General features: G+C 37.7%; 1 protein-coding gene across 1 annotated transcript in view; it reads left to right on the top strand.

Moving 5' to 3' along the window:
- Positions 1-20,769, top strand: part of Zc3h6 (zinc finger CCCH-type containing 6) — a 46,001-nt gene extending 25,232 nt beyond the window's left edge. Inside the window, exons 2-12 of the mRNA XM_051183419.1 lie at positions 1,591-1,771; positions 3,124-3,246; positions 8,105-8,345; positions 9,026-9,162; positions 10,337-10,453; positions 10,992-11,103; positions 11,803-11,912; positions 13,223-13,476; positions 15,256-15,758; positions 16,074-16,307; positions 18,320-20,769. Of these exons, the coding sequence (XP_051039376.1) occupies positions 1,591-1,771; positions 3,124-3,246; positions 8,105-8,345; positions 9,026-9,162; positions 10,337-10,453; positions 10,992-11,103; positions 11,803-11,912; positions 13,223-13,476; positions 15,256-15,758; positions 16,074-16,307; positions 18,320-19,785 (3,478 nt within the window). The 3' untranslated portion in view covers positions 19,786-20,769. The remainder of the gene's footprint in view (positions 1-1,590; positions 1,772-3,123; positions 3,247-8,104; positions 8,346-9,025; positions 9,163-10,336; positions 10,454-10,991; positions 11,104-11,802; positions 11,913-13,222; positions 13,477-15,255; positions 15,759-16,073; positions 16,308-18,319) is intronic.
- Positions 20,770-21,722: the final 953 nt, after the last annotated feature.

The raw sequence follows: 21,722 nt of genomic DNA, 5'->3' as shown, positions 1-21,722 counted from the left end.
GATGATGTTTTAAGTCTTAGAGACTTGAGATACTAAAATTATCTGACTAAGTGGGGGCTCAATTATTAAGGCCCTTTGAATAATAAATATTAAGGAGATTTAATATCAGCCTCGGGCCAGAAGGGAGCCACTGTAGACTGTTTATTAAAGACTTTGAATGCATAAAGTAGAATCTTACCCACACAAACCTGTTTCACTAACTACCAGTTCACAGTCTTCTTGAGACCACTCCCTCTCTCATAAGTAGATAAACTTGAGGCAACTTTGGATTTTTGTATTATTATTGAAGATTTTTAACAGGAGACTGTCAGGAACCATTTATATTTTATACATCAAACATTCCTAGTAATTCCAATTTACTTTTAAAATGTCCACATCATAATTTGGTGTTTATCATTTGGCTTGAATTTTAAAATTGATTTTTACACTTTGGATTCTATAATTAAAAAGTGTGACAGCATTAAAAGTTAGTTTCTAGTATTTAGCTTTGATAATAGCAAAGACGCTAGTCCTGGAAAGTGGGATTAGATGTATAATTTAACATATTTTATAAGTGAAAGTTGAGGAATTTGTGTATCTTTTGTGGCTTGGATTTTATTAAATTTTTGCATACAGTATATCTACTTACTGAAGTTTACTCTAATGGTAAAAAAAAAATACTATAGATTGCATTTATTTATTTATTTATTTATTTATTTTTTATTTATTTGAGACAGGGTTTCTATGTGTAACCCAGGCTGTCCTGGAACATCTCTTATCGACCAGGCTGGCCTGGAAGCTCACAAAGATCTGCCTGACTCTGCCTCCCAAGTGCTGGGATTAAAGGTGTGTGCCACCACAGCCCAACTAGATTGCCCTTATTTTAAAGCTAATTAAAACTACCTACTGGCCACAAATTAGTCTTTCTTGCAGAGTGGTGTTAGCTCATGCCTTTAGTTCGTGCACTCAGAGGCAGAGGTAGGCAGATCTCTGTGAGTTCAAGGCCAGCCTGGTCTACAGAGCGAGTTCCATGACAGCCATAGCTACACAGAGACACCCTATCTTGAAAAAAGATAGTCTATCTTGTAATTATAGTATTTCCTTAAATAATTTAGTTTTCATTGAAAGTAGTTTAATTACTGGTAATTATAATAGTTGGTGATAATATTATATTCATTCATTTTAGGAGAACCAGTGATCTGAATATAAATTAGAGATTGATAAACTTTGGTTGCTAAGAATAATTTTAATTTCTGATTTTTTGGTTTTTTGAGATGGCTTTTCTGTGTAGCCTTGTCTGTTGACAAGGCTGGCCTAGAACTCATAGAGATCTGGCTGACTCTGATTCCCGAGTGCTGGGATTAAAGGCGTGCACCACCACCACCAGGACCATTTTAATATTTTTTAAGGGAAGATTTTGTAACAGAAACTAAAGATACTCTTAAAAAAGTAAAATATTTACTTATTGGTTGTTTGTTGAGAAAAATTTGCAGTCTCTTACCTGTATGAATGTCATTTTTCTTGTCACATGTATTTTTTACTTTTCAAAACATTTTAGAATTTATTTTAGAATTGACATTTGAAGTATAAAATTTTCATTATTTTCTACAGGGAAGATGGTGAATTAGAAGATGGTGAAATAGATGATGCAGGATTTGAAGAAACACAAGATCAGGAAGCAAAAGAGAATGAAAAGCAGAACAGTGAGAAAACCTACAGAAAATCAAGAAAAAAACACAAGAAAGAAAGAGAAAAGAAAAAATCCAAAAGGAGAAAACATGAGAAACACAAGGTTAGTTAAGCTAACATCAGAACTTTCTATTTCTTTTTGTTATTTGCTTGCTGGCTTGTTTGAGACAGTATCTCATATAACCTGGACTGAGTTTGAACTCATTCTATAGCTGAATATGATATTGAACTCCTGATCCTTCTGCTTCCTTCCCCCAAGTACAAGACTTATATGTTTGGCCAGGAACACTTAACAGAGTGGAGGAAAACAGACCCTGCCTCCTTAAGAATCTTAGAGTTCAGTTCAATTAAATAGAATTTTTTTATTTTTTTTAAAGATTTATTTATTTAGTATACAGTATTCTGCCTGCAGGCCAGAAGAGGGTACCTGATCTAATTACAGATGATTGTGAGCCTCCATGTTGTTGCTGGGAAATGAACTCAGGGCCTTTGGAAGAGCAGTCAGTGCTCTTAACCTCTGAGCCATCTCTCCACCCCCCAATTAAATAGAATTTTATTTATCTTGTGCCATACTTATATTGGGAATTCACAGATTAAAAACATGTAGAGCTATTGTTTTTGTTGTGAAGAATATTAAGAACTGCTTCAAGAATTCAAGTTCAAGAGGTTATTTTGGCCAGAAAAAAAGGCTAGGGAGGCAGAGGCAGATAGAAATCTGTGAGTTTGAGACTAGTCTGGTAGTCTGGTATACACAAAGAGTGCTAGTCTTGCCAGGGTTAATGAGGCCTTGTCTCAAAAAACAAAACAAAACAAAACAAAACAAAAAAACAAAAATACTTGTTGATTTTTATATTTGGAATTACATTACAATGTAAACAAACTGTCTCTCATTATTTGCCAACTATTATCAGCCATTTGGGGTTTTCATTTTACTTTTGTGGGCTGGATTCATTTCAGGTAGGTAATTTGAAGTAGTTTTAGTATTTTCATGCCAATAAATAACTCCAAAGCATAAATGAATAAGTAGCCTACTCATGTTTTGGAACATTTTGGTGATGAAGAGCCAATTTTATTTTCTTAAATATTAGCTTAAACTGAGCATGGTGGCACACACCTGTAATTCCAGGCAGAGAGGCATAAATGTATAAATGTCAGATCATTTTAGAGCCAAGTGATTTCTGTTTTAGGTTCTTAGCTTGCAGTTGATGAGAAACACAAATCCATAAAAGTACCTGGACAAAAGGGAAAAAACTTCAGCCAGTAAATGGTGGTGGCTTTTGGGGCAGGACTTTATCCTTTAGGTTGTGAACCTAGCCTTTATGGCTAAGCCATCTCTCCAGCCTAGAGCAAGAATTTCTCAACCCTACTGATTGCTACCACTGGCTGAAACAAGCTTATGTGGTTATGAACTAGATTCCTTCTTGTGATTGTAACATGGGTCTTTGTTCCTTTCAGCACACCTCTCCATCTGGTGATGATAGTTCTGACTACAGCCTGGATTCAGATGTTGAACATATGGAAAGTTCCTATAAGAAAAGATGTAGCTTCTACAGGGATTATGACATTCCGTTTTCTCAGGTATTCTTTTTCTTTTTCTTTTTTTCTTTCTTTTTCTTTTCTTTTTTTTTTTTTTTGTTACGATAAAACGTTTAACGTAAAATACACCATGTAACTGCATTTCAGAGTATGATTAAATATATCTGCAGAATTTAGTCACTGCCGACCTTGTCATACTCTTTTGAAACAGAAATTCTGTCCTGAGGAAGCATCCCTACTCCTCACTCCTCTATCTATTGCCCTCACTTTCTGTTCATGAATTTGCCTCTTCTAGAGCCCTGTATCATATGCTTTGTCCTTTTGGATCTGGCCTATATCACTCAGCATGTTTTCAAGATTCATTCATGTTCAGCATATATTAAAATTTCATTCTTTTGAACACTGAACAACACTCCACTGTTGCATATGCTACAATTTTGTTTATCCAGTCATCTGTTGAGGGACCCTTGGTTTGTTTACACTTTTTGGCTGTTGTGGATAATCCAGTTTATTAAAATGAGTAAAAAAAGAAGTCTTTAAAGCCTTTCATTCATTTCCTTGAAGCATATGCCTAATGGAGAAATTATTGATGGTTCCTTTTAACTTTCTGAGGAACTACCCCAAGCAGTTTTCACAGATTTTACAGTTTTACATTCGATTAGGAAGGCTTGAGGCATGTTCCCTGCATCTTCACCAGTGCTTGTCCTTTTCTATTTTCATTGGCTTTGGGGAGAAGAAAAGGGTGTTCAAGTGGCATTCACATTGGTTTTTTTGTTTGTTGTTTTTTTGTATTGCCTTTTAAAAGTGTAAAATACAAGTTTAATTTGCACATTTCTTTTTGGAAATACTGAAAATCTGTTTGTCATGCTAGCATATATTTGTTAGATACATACTGGCACTGGTGTTTGTCTGGATTGCATATTAGACATTTTTTTCTGAGTCTGAAGGCTAGAAGTCCCTCTTGATGCTAGCAAGAGTTTGTTTCCAACCAAAGCTATATGGAAGTGTCTTGTAGCGCCCCCCTTTGGTTCATAAATGGGTGCTTTCTCACAGCTTTGCCCTTACATGGCCATGCTGCTGTGTATCACAACCCCTGGTGTCGCTGAATGCGCAGATTATTCCTCTTTATATAAACAGCAGTCAAAGCCAGGCGGTGGTGGCACTCACCTTTAATCCCAGCACTTGGGAGGCAAAAGCAGGCAGATCTCAGTGAGTTCAAGGCCAGCCTGGTCTACAAAGTTACACAAAGAAACCCTGTCTCCTAAAAAAAAAAAAAAAAAAAAAAAAAAGAAAGAAAAGAACAGTGTATGATTTATTTTAGAAAAAAATTCATGAGTTGCTGAAAATGTGTATTTTGCAATGTTTGGATGGAGTGTACTGTAATTGTCTTTCTTTTAGGTTCATTTCATTAGCGATGTAATTTAACTCAAATGTTTCTCTTTTTCTTGTCACAATGACCTGTTTACTGATGATAGTAGGGTATTGAAGTCACCACAATTACGTGTTGAGATTAATATTACAACTTTATATCTAGAAACACTTGTTTTATGATATTAAGTTCATCTGTGTTTGGTGTGTATGCCTTTAGAATTGTAATATCCTCTTGATGGGTTGTCCCTTAATGGATAAGAAATGGCCTTCTCTATCTCTTATTTTGTGTGAAGTCTATTTGATCAGATACTAGAACAGTGTTGCCTGTGTATTTACAATTTCTATTTTCTTGGAAAACCTTTTTTAATCCTTTTACTCTAAGATTGTGTATGTTTTTTGACTTTTTAAAAAATGTTTTTAATTTTTCCCCATTTTTCCTTTTATTTAAAATGGATTCTTGGGCAGGGCATGATGACACATACCTTTAATCCCAGCACTCAGAAGAGGGAAGCAGAGACAGGTGGGTCTCTGTAAGTTCAAGGCCAGCCTAGTAATCTGTGCCAAACAAAACAAAGCAAAACAAAAAAGAAAATAGATTCTTTTCTCGTACAGTATATCCTGATTATCCTTTCTCTTCTCTCTACCCCTCCCAGTTCTTTCCCACCTCTCCTCCCTTCCACATCAACTCCCTTTCTATCTCTTATTAGAAAATAACAGGCTTCTAGGAGATAACAACCAAACATGACAACATAAAATACAATAAGATAAAACAGAAACCATCACATTGAGTCTGGTCAAGGCAACCCAACAACAGAAGGAAAGGAGCCTCAGGAGGAGGCACAGGCATCAGAGACCCACTTGTTCACACACTAAGGAGTCCTGTAAGAACACTAAGCTGAAAGCCGCACTGTATACTTGGAGGATCTAGTATTGTTGCTTGGAGGATCTGTGCTTGTTGCTTCAATCTCTGTGAGTTCATATAGGCCTTGCTCAGTTGATTCAGATGGTCTTATTCTCCTGGTGTCCTCAGAGCTATCCCCTCTGCATTAGTATTTTACATGCATGTATATCTATCTGTATGAAGGTGTTAGATCTCCTGGAACTGGAGTGACAGACAGTTGTGAAGCTGAGATGTAGGTGCTGAGAATTGAACCCAGGTCATCCGGAAAAGCAGTCAGTGTTCTATCTACTGAGCCATCTCTCCAGCCCCCACCTCTGGCTGTTATACTCATTTTACCTCCTCTTCCATGGGGTTCCCTAATCCCTGATAGGAGGGATTTGGAGAAGACATCCCATTTAGAGCTTTGTGTTCCAAGGACTCTCTCTCTCCATGTAATGTCTGCCTGTGAGTGTCTGCGTCTGTTGCTGTATACTGTAGAACGAAATTTCTCTGATGATGACTGAATAAGTTATATCATTAGGAGTCATTTTATTGATAAGTTTCTTTGTTTGTTTTTTAGGCCAGTAGTGTTTGATTCTACCCTGGGTCTCTGGGCTATCTAGTGTCTGGTTCTTGGTCACCCAAGCCCTGTTGGATGTGGGCCTTTTAAGTCAGACATTGGTTAACTATTCCCACCAATTCAGTGCCACTGTTATTCGAGTGTATCTTGCAGACAGGACAGCTCATAAGTCAAATGTTTTGTGGCTGGGTTGGTGTATATGCTTCCTTTTGGTAACCTGCAGAGTACCTTCCTGCACCAAAGACACTAGAACATAGAGTTGAAGGCTTCATGTTGGCACCAGTTTGACGTCTCCATGTTCAATGAATTGTGTGTGTGCTGTCCTGGCAATGGGGCCTGTAGCATTAAATGTTTTTTACTCTTTTTGCTTTTTGAGGGACTCACCACCCAGCTCCCAAGTAAGTCATTCATGGAGGCTTATTTTTAGTTGTGAGTGCCTGGCTGTAGCTTGACTTGTTTCTTGCCAACTTTTCTTAACTATAATTATCCCATCTACATTTTCCCTCTGGGCTTTTATCTTCTTACTTCTGTAGATCTTATTTTTCATCTTATTCTGTGGCTGTCTGGGTGGCTGACCCCTGATATTCTCCTCTCCTTGTTCTCTTGATGATTCTCTCGTCCTGTCTCCTTCTATGTATCCTCTCTGCCTGCCAGCCCCACCTATCCTTGCTTCTGCCTCGCTGTTAGCCATTTAGCTGATGATTGGGACTACCAGGTGTTTTAGACAGGCAAAGAATCAGAGCTTCACAGAGTTACACAAATACAGCATAAACAAAAGTCACACACCTTAAAGTAATATCCTTTAACAGGGCCCTGCTGGTTGCAGAGAACAACAGCCTGGATTGTTTGCTGATTTCCATTGAACCCTGTTGGCCAAAAACTCAATTGAATACAACTCAGTCCCGGTACTGAAAGCCTCATTTGGTGACAAGAGATTGCCAGTTGGGATCCCCTCATTATTAGGATTCCTCATTATGATCATCTTCATATATTTTAGGAAGTTTCTACTGCACTGTTTCCATACCATCCCTCAAATGTCTCTCAATTCCAGCTGTTTCTTCCTGCAATCTCTCCCTCAACTCTGTCTCCCCTCCCTGTCCCCACCTGATCCACCCATTCTGTCCCCAATCACCCGAAGTTCAGTCCTATTCTATGTAATCTTCAGTGTTTGATATATGCATATTTTCTACATTATCCCCAAGCTGCTTTACTGTATTCTTTAATTTTAGAAAGACCTTTTGTAAGTTTTACAGCTATGAGGGGAAGGGGTTCCCCAACGTAAGTTTTACAGCTCTGTTTCAATCTGTATATCTTAATATTTCAACTAGAAAGGTAATTCTAATATTTTTAAAAGCATATAACATTACAATAAAACACCCTGGTAGTCTGGAGCCAAGAAAGACCACAAAGTCACACTGCACAATAAACGTCACACAAGACATTTGCTGAGAAAGACACACAAGGACGGCTGCTTCTGCTTGGATGAAAAGCAGCAAAGAACTGGGCAGGAGGCAGGTTTTATGTCGGGTTCTTGGAGTGGAGCTTTCTGGGACTGTGATTTGAAGGATGGGGATGGGTGGGATTTCACATCTTGATCTTGAGGCAAGCTCAAGGATTGATGGGTTTTTGAACTCAGGGATTGGTGGGATTTCAAGCCCCCAAAATGAGCTCAGGCTTTTTAATTTGTTCGAAAAGGTCAGCGCTTGGCTGCCTGTGTCTGGAGGGGCAGGTTCTGTGGGTGGAGCCTGACAGTTGGTGACTTGAGAGGCTTACACCTTTTTCTTTGGAAAAGAAATTTACATGTGATGCCATGGACTTAAAAATGTCTGCATGCCTATGACTATTGAGACACAGAACATGGAAAATAAAAAGCTAAAGAATAAAAGTACAACATTTAATAATATAAGTGGCATTTAGTATACTGAATTTAGTGTTAAATACTAATGTAGTCAGAACTAGTAACTGTCTTCTATCCTTTGTCCTCCCAACTTTCTGGAGAAAAGCTACTCTTGCTATCAGTTGCTATGTTGGTTAAACATTTCTGAAAATGACTGTCCATTTTTACCTAGCATGGACATATATCAGGAAGTTACATGACATCAAAGAAGAGTCAACACAGCAAAAAATTCAGCAGTAAAGAATATGCTGAATCTAGTTTCTACAGTGATGACAACTTTGGTAATTATAACCACGAGGAAGAAGATGACTTTTCCAGTCAGCTGAAATACTATAGACAATCTCAGGAATCCTCAGGGTCATCGTTTTCTAAGGAATCAGGGAGAAAACAGAGAACTAAAGGAAGCCCACCAGGTGAGTTGAAAGCTAGTCTGTCTTAGACTATAAGAGGTTTACAATAACACATTTCTTAGTTCCTTTTCAAGAATAAAACTATTTTAAAGGGGGGGGTAGCTTTTAAAAGGACTGTAGTTGTATACGTCTTTAATCCCAGCTCCAGGGAGGCAAAGGCAGGAGAATATATGTGAATTTGATGCCAGTTTGGTCTACATAGTGAGCCCTAGATCAGCCAGAACTACATAGAGACCCAGTGTCAAAACAAAATAAACAGAATGAATTATTAACCAGATGTGGTGGCTCATGCTTGTAATCCCAGTCCTTGAGAAACTGAGATGGGAAGATCACTGGGAGTTCTAAGCCAGTCTGGGCTACAAAATAAGACCCTGCCTCAAAACAAATAAATTGTTAATCATCTTATCCCAAGACGAAGAGGGGAGAGACAAGAATGGCTTCTCTAGATACACAAGCCTTAAGATATCCTTAAGCCTTGCATCCTGTGTAGCTAACACCGCCATCTTCTGAGCAGGGAGCAGTACTCAAAAGGTAGAGATGGTTGGTTAACTTTCTCATTGGCTCTCAGGGGAAAGAAGGATGATTCACTGTAGACTGTTAAAAATATATTGCTACTTGTAAGCTAATTGATGTTAGTTACACTGCTTTTCTGTGATATTTGAAGTACATTTTAACTTTTTTAGGTTCTGATTATCGGATTAAAAGTTTTAATACTAGTCATGGACGTGTTTTGCCGAAGAAAATCAAAAGAAAAGAACACCATGGGGCAAGAGTCACAAAAGGGCCTAATGTCTTTTCAGGAATGGATGACTTTCAAGAGGTACTGAGAACTTATGTGTAAGAAGGAGAAGACCTTTTCCTATTTATAAGTCATTTGATTGCAAAGAATGCATTGTAATTGTAATGCTACTATCTGAATAAATGAAAAAATTCAGCTAAAATATAATGAATATAAAAAATTCCTCCTGAAAGAATTTTTAAATTAGTCATGGTTTAGTATATTGGTATCCATTTATGAGACCTAGAAATAAAATGAGTGTATGTGAAAAGCCTCAAAATAAAACTGTTGTTTCCAAGCAAAAACATATCCCCTTCATTGTGGTGTCCTTTCCTAGAGGGCATTCTCCCCAGTGCAAATAGCAGTAACAGGCTCAGTGGGTCAAGAAGGAAGGTGCTGGTAACTTTATTTATCAGAGCTAAAGGCACTGAAAAGAGGGAAAGGGCATACAAATGGTCAGAAAGATGAACTTAAATACTTGCTATGTGACAGTTATTCAACAAATACATGTTAAATTGAGCTGACTTCTGAATGTGGTCATTTCAGTGACACTGACTTGGAGTTATCCACTTCCTGTATTCTATCACGGTTCTAGCTTTGATTCAGTTAGATGGAGGCAAGGGTGCACTTTTAAATATTCTTGTTACATTTTATGTATTTTATGCTCATGTGTGAATATTTAGGGACTACACACATGGAGGTCAGAAGACAAGCTGCTGGTTCTCTCCTTCCACCGTGTGGATTCCAAAGGGCTTGGTGCACATGCCTCCACCTGCAGGTTGTCTCTCAGGCCCCAGAGTAGACTTCTAAACACTACATGGCTGTAGTTTGAAAATGCTTGGTTTTAACCTGGAACTTATACAATGCTAGGCAGGTACTGACATGCTGAGCTGCAGCCTTGGCATCGGGGTGGAAATTTTAAATTTACTTATAATGTATCTGTCAGCAATACACAAGAGTCTATATTTTATAGCACCTTTACCCAACATGAATATTGTTATGAAATTTCAAGGCTTTTATGATTTTATTTTTAAAATATATTTTTAAAAGGCTCCCTTGCAACCAGTAGTAGCAATGAACAAGACTACCAGAAGCATTTCTCTCCAGTTAAGTGGATAGAATCAGAGTGTCTTATCTTGATTGCTATTAATAGCCAATTTATGCTGCTTTCCAGATCCATTTCCTATCTTACATTCAAATGAATGTTTTCTTGCAGTACAGTAAACCGGGGAAAAAGTGGAGAGTTATGACTCAGGAGTTTATTAACCAGCACACAGTGGAACACAAAGGAAAACAGATCTGCAAATACTTCCTGGAAGGGAGGTGCATCAAGGTAAATATTATCATAAAGGGTATGATAGATTATTCTCTAACTTTCAAAGTAATCTTTAGAATTTAGTTCTTTGGGGAGTGGTTATTTTCTTTCATTGCTCATATAATTGCAATAATGCAAGACTTTTAAATTACTATATGTATGAAATTACTATATATACAAACACATTTAATTATATTCTGGGACAGCCAATAATGGGTAGAAAACAGATTTTAGTTGGAAGATGTGTTAATGTTTGTGACAAATACAGTTGTGCCTATCTGACAGTGTGACAGAAAGCATTCATGGTCTAGCTGATGCATGGTGGTTTTATCTATAGATAATTAAGTTCCCATGCTACCTCTAGAAATGGTGGGTGTTGGTAGGACACTGGGAGAATTCCAAGGCCACAGACATTGCTTGGGCAGGACTTGAGCGGGATTACCTGCATCTTTAGTAGCTCTGTATCTACCACTAAAGATGCTGACTAGAATCCACCATGGATATATGCAGAGAATAGAACTGAATTCTTTCTTTCTGCTTTCTTTTGTATAAACAGGGAGATCACTGTAAATTTGATCATGATGCAGAATTGGAAAAGAAGAAGGAGATCTGCAAATACTATTTACAGGGATATTGTACCAAAGGAGAGAACTGCATTTATATGCATGATATCCTTTATAGAGATTGTGTATCAACCAACACATTGATATTTCATCATTGTTTTTAAAAAGTCATAAATACAATCTAGAAATCCTAGCTTGGTTTTATACTTAAAATGACACATTATATAAACCTAGTAAACATTGTCTTGTCGGCCTCTGTACTTCAAACAGGCAAAAAGTGCTCAGGAATATAGGAATAAATTTCTTTACAACCCAGGAAAATTGAAAACCTTATTGTGACTCAAAACCAGAATCAATAAGGGAAAAAACTAAAAATTTGACTGGAAACATTTAAATTTTTACAACAAAAACCTACAAGTTAAGTAAACACATTAAAACATGAGAAATTATTTATTTATGTAACATATATAAATACATAAGAGTTCTGTAAATTCTGTAAGAGTTTCCTAAAAATTGAGAAAATTGGGAGCAGGAGAGAAAGATAATTCACAAGAAGAGAAACATAAATGGTACAAAATCTAATGAAAAAAAATGCTTTACATGCTCATAGTAAGAGGAATATAATTAAAGCAATACCAAGATAACAAGCATCAAATATACAAAAACCATTTGTTACTTGCAAGGCCATGAGAAGAGAGACACATAGATACACACACACACACACACACACACACACACACACACACACACACACACACAATTATACTGATTTTATTTGATCTGTTCCTTAATATTTTTGCTTACGTGAATTTCCTTGCAAGTTCTATCATAGTGGAGCAAAGTGCTACCAGGGAGACAACTGTAAGTTTTCCCACGATGATCTGACTAAAGAGACTAAGAAACTTTTGGACAAAGTAAGTAGTGCTTTTGCATCATTGATTATTTGCTTGCTCTTTCCTCATAGTTTACTTAATCATATCTTATAGAGAGTATTCTATAAATTTACTAAGAAATTGAGGAACTGTTGTAGGTTTTGTTCTATTAATATAGATTGTTGGAAAATACAATTATTGGTCTATAAATCTGAGAATATTTTAATATCATCTATATTCTGATACTAAAAGAAATAATTTGCTTTGAGAAATACTCCAAACTATTAGTAGGGATCAGATTTTTCTAGATTCTTGGCCTTTTACCTAAGATTGAGAATAAGGACTCTAGTCTTATGGTAACTTGTTATGTCATGCTTGGTTAATATCCCTGCTAGGCCTGCTCTTTTCTGAAGAGCAGGAGGAGAGGGAGGGTAGGAGGGAAGGGAGGGGAAACTGCAGTTGGGTTATAATATATGAGAAGAACAAACAAACAAACAAGCAATAAAAACAAGAGAAAAATAAAATGAGGGCTTATACAAAGTTGCCAGAGTAGCAAGATAACTTTCTTTGGAGCAAAGTTAAACTAAGAGAGTATTTGTCAGGATTGATAGTGGACCACACATGAGTGGGGTTCAAGAGAAAGAGGAATTTAGTATGGATGGTTCTCTATTTTTTTATTATTATTATCATCTTATTGTATGAGTGTTTTGCATACATGCATGTATGTGCACAGTACATGTATGGTGTCATTGAAGACCAGAATATTGTGTCAGATCCCCTGAAACTAGAGCTATAGACAGTTGTGAGCTGCCCTGTGGATGCAGGGAACCTGGATTCTTAGAAAGAGCAGTCAGTGCTCTTAACTACAGGGCTAAATTGCTCCAGCCCCTAGTTTTCTATTTTGATAGGTACTTTAGATCATATAATAATTTTTTATTGTTCATGTCTCTTCCCATAATACATCTGATTTTATTAATAGATATGCCTAGTTTTACATAATCATAAATAAGACAGTAAATAGACAGTTATTCCTAAAGTTTATGAGGTGTGTGTGTGTGTGTGTGTGTGTGTGTGTGTGTGTGTGTGTGTGTTTCTGTTTGTCTATGTCTGTGCCTTTGGTGTGTACCAAAACTAAGGAGGGTTCCAGACTGAATTACCATCTATGTTTGACCGCTGTAAACCACTTTGAACTTCATTCTGCATATTGAAAATAGTTACTCATCTCTGATCCAGTTAAACTTTAATGTTAATCTTCATTTTATTTGTTTAACAAAAGTAGCTTATTGAGGTCTTTAGTTTTAAATGTGAGGAAGACAGCTTGTTCTGAAGTACTAACCTTTACAATTGTCCAGGTGTTGAATGCCGATGAAGAACTTATACATGAAGACGAGAGAGAATTAGAGGAACTTAGAAAGCGTGGCATAACTCCTCTCCCCAAACCACCCCCAGGAGTCGGGCTTCTGCCAACCCCATCAGAGCACGTTCCCTTTTCTGATCACGAAGACGATTTTGAAACAGATCTTTCTGATGATTTGAAGAAAATTCCATCTCTTTTTGAAATAGTTGTAAAACCTACTGTGGATTTAGCACATAAAATTGGGAAGAAGTAAGTTAAACCCATCATTATGGCAACATTCCCCTGAAGCTTACCATTCAGACACTAAGAGCATTCCAGGTCACTCGCATGGTTAAACTTAGGCAGAGAGCAGTTACCTGGCCTGGCTTGGGGCTGCTGCTTCCCCTTTCTCTTTGCCCTTACCGTTCTTTCCTGCCCCCAGTGATTTTCTCTGCAGAATTTTTGCTGTATAGTACTGAAGGGCACTCCAGGGCGGATTTGGCATCCTTCTTCCCAGTTATTGCATTTTCCAATGGCTGATGCTGAGTCTCCTGTACACTGGGTTCTTTCTTAAAGCATTTCCTTGGTTTTAGAGGAAAGACTCTGAATAGGCCATATCCCATTTTCATTTTCTAGCAAGGTCATTGCAGCCCTGATTCCCATCCTCTAGGCCCTGCTATTTATTGTTCTTCAATTCTGAATGCCCAGGGAGGCAACCATATCTCAGCACACGAGGCACAAGATACTAGAGTAAACATCACAACTGCTGTGAGCCAGTGAGAGTATTTTAGTTAAAGTTAAGAAGAAAACCAGATGTGGTGGTGAATGTGCTTTAGTGCCAGAGCTTGGGAGTTGTGAGGTCACCTTGGCACAGCTGGAGTCATCTGGAACAGGGACCTCAGAGAAGATGTCTTCATCACACTGGCCTGTGGGCAAGACTGCAGGGACATTTTCTTACTTATGTGGGAGGATACTGCCCACTGAGGGTGACACCACTTTTGGGCAGGTGGGTCTGGGTTGTAGAAAGAAAGCAGGCTGAGGAAGCTATCGGGGCAGTGTTCCTCCATGGTCTGTTTCAGTTCCTGCCCCAGCTTCCCTTCATGATGGACTGAGCTGTAAGATGAAGTAAACCCTTTCTCCCCCAGGCTGCATTTGGTTGCAGTGTTTATCACAGTGATAGAAAGCAAACTCGGATAGGAGACTGAAGTAGGCAGGTTAAGAGTTTAGGTTGCTATGGGCCATATAGTGATACTTCACTTCAAATTACAAAAGGATAGGAATGAACATCAGTGTTTTATATTATAACAAAGGAAAGGAAAGATATAAATATATCAAGATTAGAAGTGTAATGGGAGACTCTGGGCAGTTTCAGTAAAACTAAGAAAATGTACTGACAAAACTATTAGAAATGATAAATAAGGTCAGCATTAAAAATGAAATCTTTTGTATGCAATCAACACATTAAGCTTCCATTGGAAATCATGATCAGAGCTATATATTTAGATAGTAGGATTTAATTTGGCTGTAGACAAGTCTGTATATACCCAGAAAAACAGAAGAGTCTCCTAGTGCTAGATTTCAAGGTGACTTTTATTTATCTTTACAGTTTTTTTGTATTTTCCAAACAGCTTGTAGTGAACATTAATCAGGAAAACCGTAACTGAAATGAAAGCAAGAGACACGTTTTTAACCTGTCAATGATGTGGAATAAGTAATGTCTTAAATACATAGGATTCTATTTGAACATAAAACATCTTTCTTGACAGGCAGTGGTGGCTCATGCCTTTAGTCCCAGCACTTGGGAGGCAGAGGCAGGTGGATCTCTGTGAGTTGGAAACCAGCTTGGTCTATAAGAGCCAGTTCCAGGACAGGCTCCAAAGCTACACAGAGAAACCCTGTCTCAAAAAACAAAACAAAACAAAAATTCTTAGCTAAAACAAAAATTCTTAGCTAGTATCTATTTAGGAGTATAACACTTTTGTTGTTTCTCTCTTTACTTTGAACTGAGAAATACTGTTTTTGTTCTTATTTTTTTTATTTTATTTATAGACCACCAGCATTTTACAACAGTGCCTCACCACCAGGACCACAGTTTCTGGAAAGCAGTCCCCGTTCACAGCATATGTACAACTCTGAGTCAAGTCCAGGTCCAGGACCTAATGTTCCTCAAGGGTGTGATAGTCCTGTGAGGCACCCAGGCTCCCCTGGACATCACCCATGTGTGGGACCTCCTGGTCCAACAATGCAAGAGAGCCCACCTTTGCCACCTGGTCCACCTGAAATTGTAGGCCCTCATAGTCAAGCTGGAGGGCTTGCTCAGCTGGACACACTACCAGCTATGGGTGGAGCTTATCATTCCCCAAGCTTTTCAGGACACATGATGAAAGTCCCTAGAGAGAATCACTGCTCCCCAGCTTCATTGTACCAGCAAATGCCTGGAGAAATGCAGCTTTCCACAGACTCCGAGTCTCTGCAAGTCCCCGCTGAGTTTTATGATGATTACTACTCACAGCATGCTGCACATAATTTTCAGCCACCTGATAACTGTGCTGGTAAGTTGGAAACAACAGGTTCTACTGTAAAATATTTAGACTTGCTTTCAACTAAAAACATGAATTTTTAAGTTAAGTAAAATTGATAAAATTGAAACCTTGAAATGTTTTTAATTTCTCAAAACTATAGAAACAAAACTTCAGCTAATTTTTGATGCAATAAACTTTTTGATATTTAAAAACACAAAATTTAAAATTTTAAAATATTTAATTATACAGCAACTTAGGTATACAATGTGGTGATTAGGAGAGATTCAGTCTCTTACACTTTGGTGGAATTTGAGCTCCCAGTGTCTCTCTTCTGTGTTTCTGTAGATGAGATGTGGCATGAAGAATTTGCACAGCAGCAGCCTCCCATTGCTCATGATTCACCTAACCTTGGGAGTGGGCCTGACATTAGCAGCAATATGACAGGTCACTGCCCTCTACCTGCTTCAGGGCTCCCTCCTGCAGTGCAGAGAGCTCTTTTCATCCGATTGACTCAGAGATACCAAGAAGATGAAGAACCAGCTGGTACCCAGTCTCATAGAGCATCAAGCAAGGAAGAAGGTTTACTAACTTCTTACCTTTTGAAATAGGTTTAGATGTGAAAATGAGTTCCTCTGAACTGTCCCCTTCCAGTTTACCTTGGAGCCTTTGTCTTAGAAGTGTTTCTGGCTTCAGTGACAGGTTTTAAATAACAGTTGCAGCAGTCATATTTATACACAAGCATAAAAAAGATGGTGGATTGTAACTGGAGGCTTTTTCTGTCCCTCCCAGCCCCACAGCCATTTCTAAGTAATCATTCGGAGACTTAATATTAATTATAAATGTTTGGTTGATGGCTCAGGTTTATTACTAGCCAACTCTTACATTTAAATTAACCCATTTCTATTAATCTGCATATTGCCTGTGGCCTGTAGCTTACTGGTGGTGCTCTGGCATGTTGCTCCTTGGGTGCCTGGGTAACAACTCTCAGACTCTGTCCTTCTTCTGTATCTCTGTTTGGATTTCCTGCCTGGCTCTATCCTGCTTTGTCATAGGCCAAAATATCTTTATTTATCAACCAATGAGAGCAACACATATTAACGGTGTACAGAAAGACATCCTACATCATTTCTCCCTTCTATCTGCTCAAAAAGGAAGGTTTTAACTTAATATAGTAAAAATTATATATAATAAAACAGGTTATCAAGCAGGGATTATAGTTATAATATTTAGTCTATTTGTATTTGTAAAAAATTAATGAAAATACTATATCATCTATCTTATCTTTGTGAGTCCAAAGTTTCATATCTAACTTACCTTTTGTCGTAACTAAAGAAAACTATAATTATGACTATCTAGTCTTCAACTCCATTAAAGACCCCAAAAGGATATATTACCTGACTAAACAGGAAGTGCATTGCAAGCAACTTCCAAAACTCTAGAAATGGCAGAGACATCTGACGGCCTAGACAGTCAACCAAATTTCTTCTGTAATATTGGGGTTTCCATCTTCAGCCCACAGGCTTGTAGTATCTGGCAGACTTTTCATTGAAGCAGGAAATTTGAAAGACTGTCATGCCTATGTTGGCAATTTCTCAGTCAGTTTCCTCTATGTGCTGCAGAGTATCTGGCAGTTTCTTCTGTAAAGTAGGAGCCCTGAAGGACCTGCCTTGTTTGACAGAGTTCAGCAGTCATTTTCCTGTGGGTCCTGCATGTCCAGTTTATTCAATATGCTGCAAACAGTACAGGCAAGAACAGCTTCTTGCCCAAATTGCTGGCCTTGCCACATTGAAAGCAAACTCCATAAGGAGCCTCTTCAATTCCCATCATCCTTTTGAAGTGATTGGTGCTGCCAGGAACAGATGTATCTCACTGTTGAGAAAAGTCCAAGTTCTTAAACATATAAATGCCATATTTTATAGGTCTTTGAAGTGTTTGAAGATCTGAAATAGATCTCTGCACATCTAGAGAACCTAACATGTCTATAAGTTTGACTGTATGGATGACTATTAATTTGTATTTCTTAACTATACATTACATTTTAAAATGAGCTACATAGCCATAATACCTTAAACAAGAGTAGAAATATACATACATAGACTGTAAAAAAAAATTGACCTTAAAGTTGTATCAATAAACCAAAATCCATATCATTGTATTTTGAGATTAACAGTTGGATAAAAGTAGATTCAATAATCTACCCCTCTCCCCATCACTTCTATATCATATCCCCCTTTCTTCTTTAGAAATTGGTCATTAGTTCAGACAGCCAGATTCCTACAATAGCAGATAAAGTAGTCTTCCTAAATCACAATTGCCTTACTGTGCATGTACCTAAAACCAGTTGGTGCAAGACCAGCTCTTCTTTTTTTTCATATTGAACATTGAGAACACACTATAAAATGTCTATAAATGATTGTTACAAGTAGAGAAATCAGTACTATTGTTCAGAGGGGAGAGTCCACGTAGCAAAGTAGGTGGGGATCCCTTATAGTGTTTATATATACTAAGTTTGGAAATAGTACTGCTTTTAGTCTTACTTAAGGTCACATATGAAACTTTGTTTTTAACCATAACCGTCTGTCTCTTTTCAGATGATACAGTTAACTGGTACTCCAGTAGTGAAGAAGACGAAGGAAGTGGTGTCAAGTCAATACTGAGAACATTACAGAAACAAACAGGGACTCTAAGAAGTCAGCAGCACCCTCCCACAGAGCTCGGCATTCCTACTGATCCACGGCTTGCTAAAGAGAAGAGGAAAGGGAGTCAGGTGGTGGACCCAAGGCTTCGGACTGTCCCAAGGCAAGACATTAGGAAGCCTCATGAGTCTGTCCCAGTGGACCTTAGACTTGCATGGGATCCCAGGAAATTAAGAGGGAATGGAAGTGCTCCTGGAGGCACTTCTAGTGGAGCAAAGTTTGATTTGCATCATACAAATGCTGCTGCGAATCGTAAACCCAAAAGAAGAGATGATGATGAAGAAGACACAGAAAGAGAACTGAGAGAGAAAGCCTTCTTAATACCTTTGGATTCATTGCCTGGAGTAGTACTCCAGGATCCAAGGTCACAGTTACGACAATTCAGTCACATTAAAATGGACATTATCCTAACCAAACCCAACTTTGCAAAGCACATCGTGTGGGCTCCAGAGGACTTACTTCCGGTTCCTTTACCTAAACCTGATCCAGTATCTTCAATCAATTTACCTCTTCCTCCACTTATAGCTGACCAGAGGCTCAGTAGGCTATGGAATACAAAAAGTGATCATCAAAGTGCCCTGTCCCTTGATCCAAAATCAGCAACCAAAATAAATATAACACAGAGAGAGGGCTACTTAGAACAGTGTGGAGACTTACATAGTTCAGGGGGTAAATTAGGAGACCCTAGGCTGCAAAAGAGTTTTGATCCTAGGCTTCACAGACCACCCAATACAGAGTCGCATCAATCGGCTATAAAGGACTCACATGTATCAAAGAGTGCCCCAAACCTAGCCAGATCAAACCCTGCTTTGTCACAGCCCTCAACAGCATCACCTATCAGTGCTGGTCCTGTGGCTCTTCCTGCGTATGCCCCCAAACTCTCTTCTTCAGCTGGCCTCCCACTGGGAACTTCAAGTTCAGTTCTCAGTAGCATTAGTTTGTATGATCCTAGGGAGAAGGGCTCCTTGTCTTCATCGGAGCTAGCTATCATTTCTTCAGAAGAAAATGCAGAGAACCAGGAAAAAAGTGGTTCAAAAAGTAGTGATAAAAATGAGCCTTCCCCTGGAGAAGTGATCCTACAGAAAACCCCTGCAGACATGGACATCCCTGGTGTGGGGCCAGCCGACATGCAGGCAGATACTCTGAGGAGTGCTGATAAGGTTCAGGTCTCTGCTGTGCACAGTCTTCCTATTCAGGCCTTAACAGGCTTAATTAGATCTCCATACAGTGATCCAAGGCAGGCAAGAGAGCCAGAACAGGCAAGCCCTACCCCAGGTGATGATCCAAGTAGAGAAACGGATGACAAATCTCTAAAAGAGGTTTTTAAGACATTTGATCCAACTGCGTCACCATTTTGTTAGCTGTTGTGTAATTAAGCTATTCTCACGCTGTCACGATTCTCTGCTGTTTTGTAACTGGTTTACCTCTATAGTTTATTTATTTTTTAAATTATAAACATTTTTCAGCTGCTAGTATCAGAACCACATGAACTTACATCCTCTAAAGTCTGTGGTATTTTATATAATATTTTTATAACTTCAAGAGACTGTAGTATAGAAATACATATCATGTGAGCGTTAGTAAAAGTACTTTTATTGTAAGAGAACACATCATGAACTCAACACTCACCCTGAGTGTGAGTGTGTGTGTGTGTGACAGTTGTCTTTCATAATCAATGTTTAGGTTAACATTTGCCACTTTTGTATGGTTGTTTAGTTTCAAGCAATATGATATACATTAATTTTGAGAATCAGTATTTTAACTAGGATCCTCTCTGCCAGCACAAAACTGATTAGTTGTCACGCCAACTGCTAAGTAAAATGCAAGGTGAAAACATTGAAAACCATAATTAGCTCAACTCATGTTTAAGAGCATCACTTTGTTAGCATTGGCAACACTGTCTCTGTACATGAAGCACTTGAATGTTGTATCTTTTAGAAGTATTTTACTGAACACTGTATCATAGAAGCTGAAGGAATATAAATACAATGTTTTGCTACAGTAAAACAAATTCCAGGTTCTCTAGCAGAACTTTTAAATTTAATTTTTCATATTAAGTAGTTATGATTTTATTTCTCTGTCACATTGTGATATTTATGTATTCCAGTGTTTTGTCTTTAGCAGCATAATTTTTATCTCTTTCAAATGATGTAACTGCAATAATTGTGCTCATCATGACTGGCAATTTTTAACAGACTTTTCAAAGTGAGACTGTAGTAATTATTAGGCTGATAATGTTTTAAATGTCTAGATTCTATATTTTTTCTTGCATAGCAAAAACTCCCACTGAGATGGTAGGCATATTCCACTGTATATGATACCAATAAACAATCTTTTAGATCTCATATGATTGGTTTTATAACAGAGATCACCTGTGTTTTAATTATTTAATGTCCTCATAGCTTAGAACTCTAAATTAATTAGAAATTGTATTTTATGAAAAGTAACTTGTATTCATTCTTGTGTATTCATTGACATGTATAGGCAATGGCACCTGTGTTTTATGATATAACTCATAACTCACAGTGTTACACTGGTATGACCTCTTGAACTGCTGGTTTGTTGGGATGACTCCAGTACATCTCTTGAAAAGGACACTTATTTGTGAGACAAAGGAGGTAATAACTCCAGTTCTTAGTTAAAGACAGCTCCCACAGAAGCAATTTCCACAGTCCACAACAAATGTTTTTGTTCCTATTTGTTGTATAAAATGGCTCTGGGTAACAGGGTAGCATTAAAGGTACTGTTTAAAGCTACCATAGAAAGTATTTTCTGACTTACTGTTCAAATGAACTTTTCTGTTAATTGAAAAGTGAATAAAATTGACAAAACTGCCAAAAAAATGTATCCTAAAGTAGTACAATTTCCTCTTTTATCAGATTTTTTAAAAAGCCAATAAAATATGTAAATTTTAGTTAATCAAAAATTGTAACAACTCTTTAGCTCCACTCATGCATTTATCCTTATTGTTCAATTAGTAATAATTCTAAATTTACAAGAAAGTTAATTTGACTTGTTAAATATGAAATTCTTAATGCAAGCTCTGGTTTTTAAATTACTGAAAGGGAAGTTAGATGAGTAATTTAAAAGTAGGATTTAAAAGTTATTAAGTCCAATGATGGAATATTTGTTTACTCATTTCGTGTTCTTAGTCATTGTTCCATTGTTGTAAAGAGACACCATGACCAAGGCCACTCTTACAAAATACATTTAATTGGGGGCTTGCTTGCAGTTTCAGAGGTTTAGTCCATTATCAGCATGGTGGTAAGTATGCTGGGAGCATGGCAGCATAGGCTCA

The sequence above is a fragment of the Phodopus roborovskii genome, unplaced genomic scaffold (genome assembly GCF_943737965.1).
Source record: "Phodopus roborovskii unplaced genomic scaffold, PHOROB, whole genome shotgun sequence".
NCBI classification, from domain to species: Eukaryota; Metazoa; Chordata; class Mammalia; order Rodentia; family Cricetidae; genus Phodopus; species Phodopus roborovskii.
Note: the sequence above shows the minus strand (reverse complement) of the source record. Positions and strands in the feature narration are given on the sequence as shown.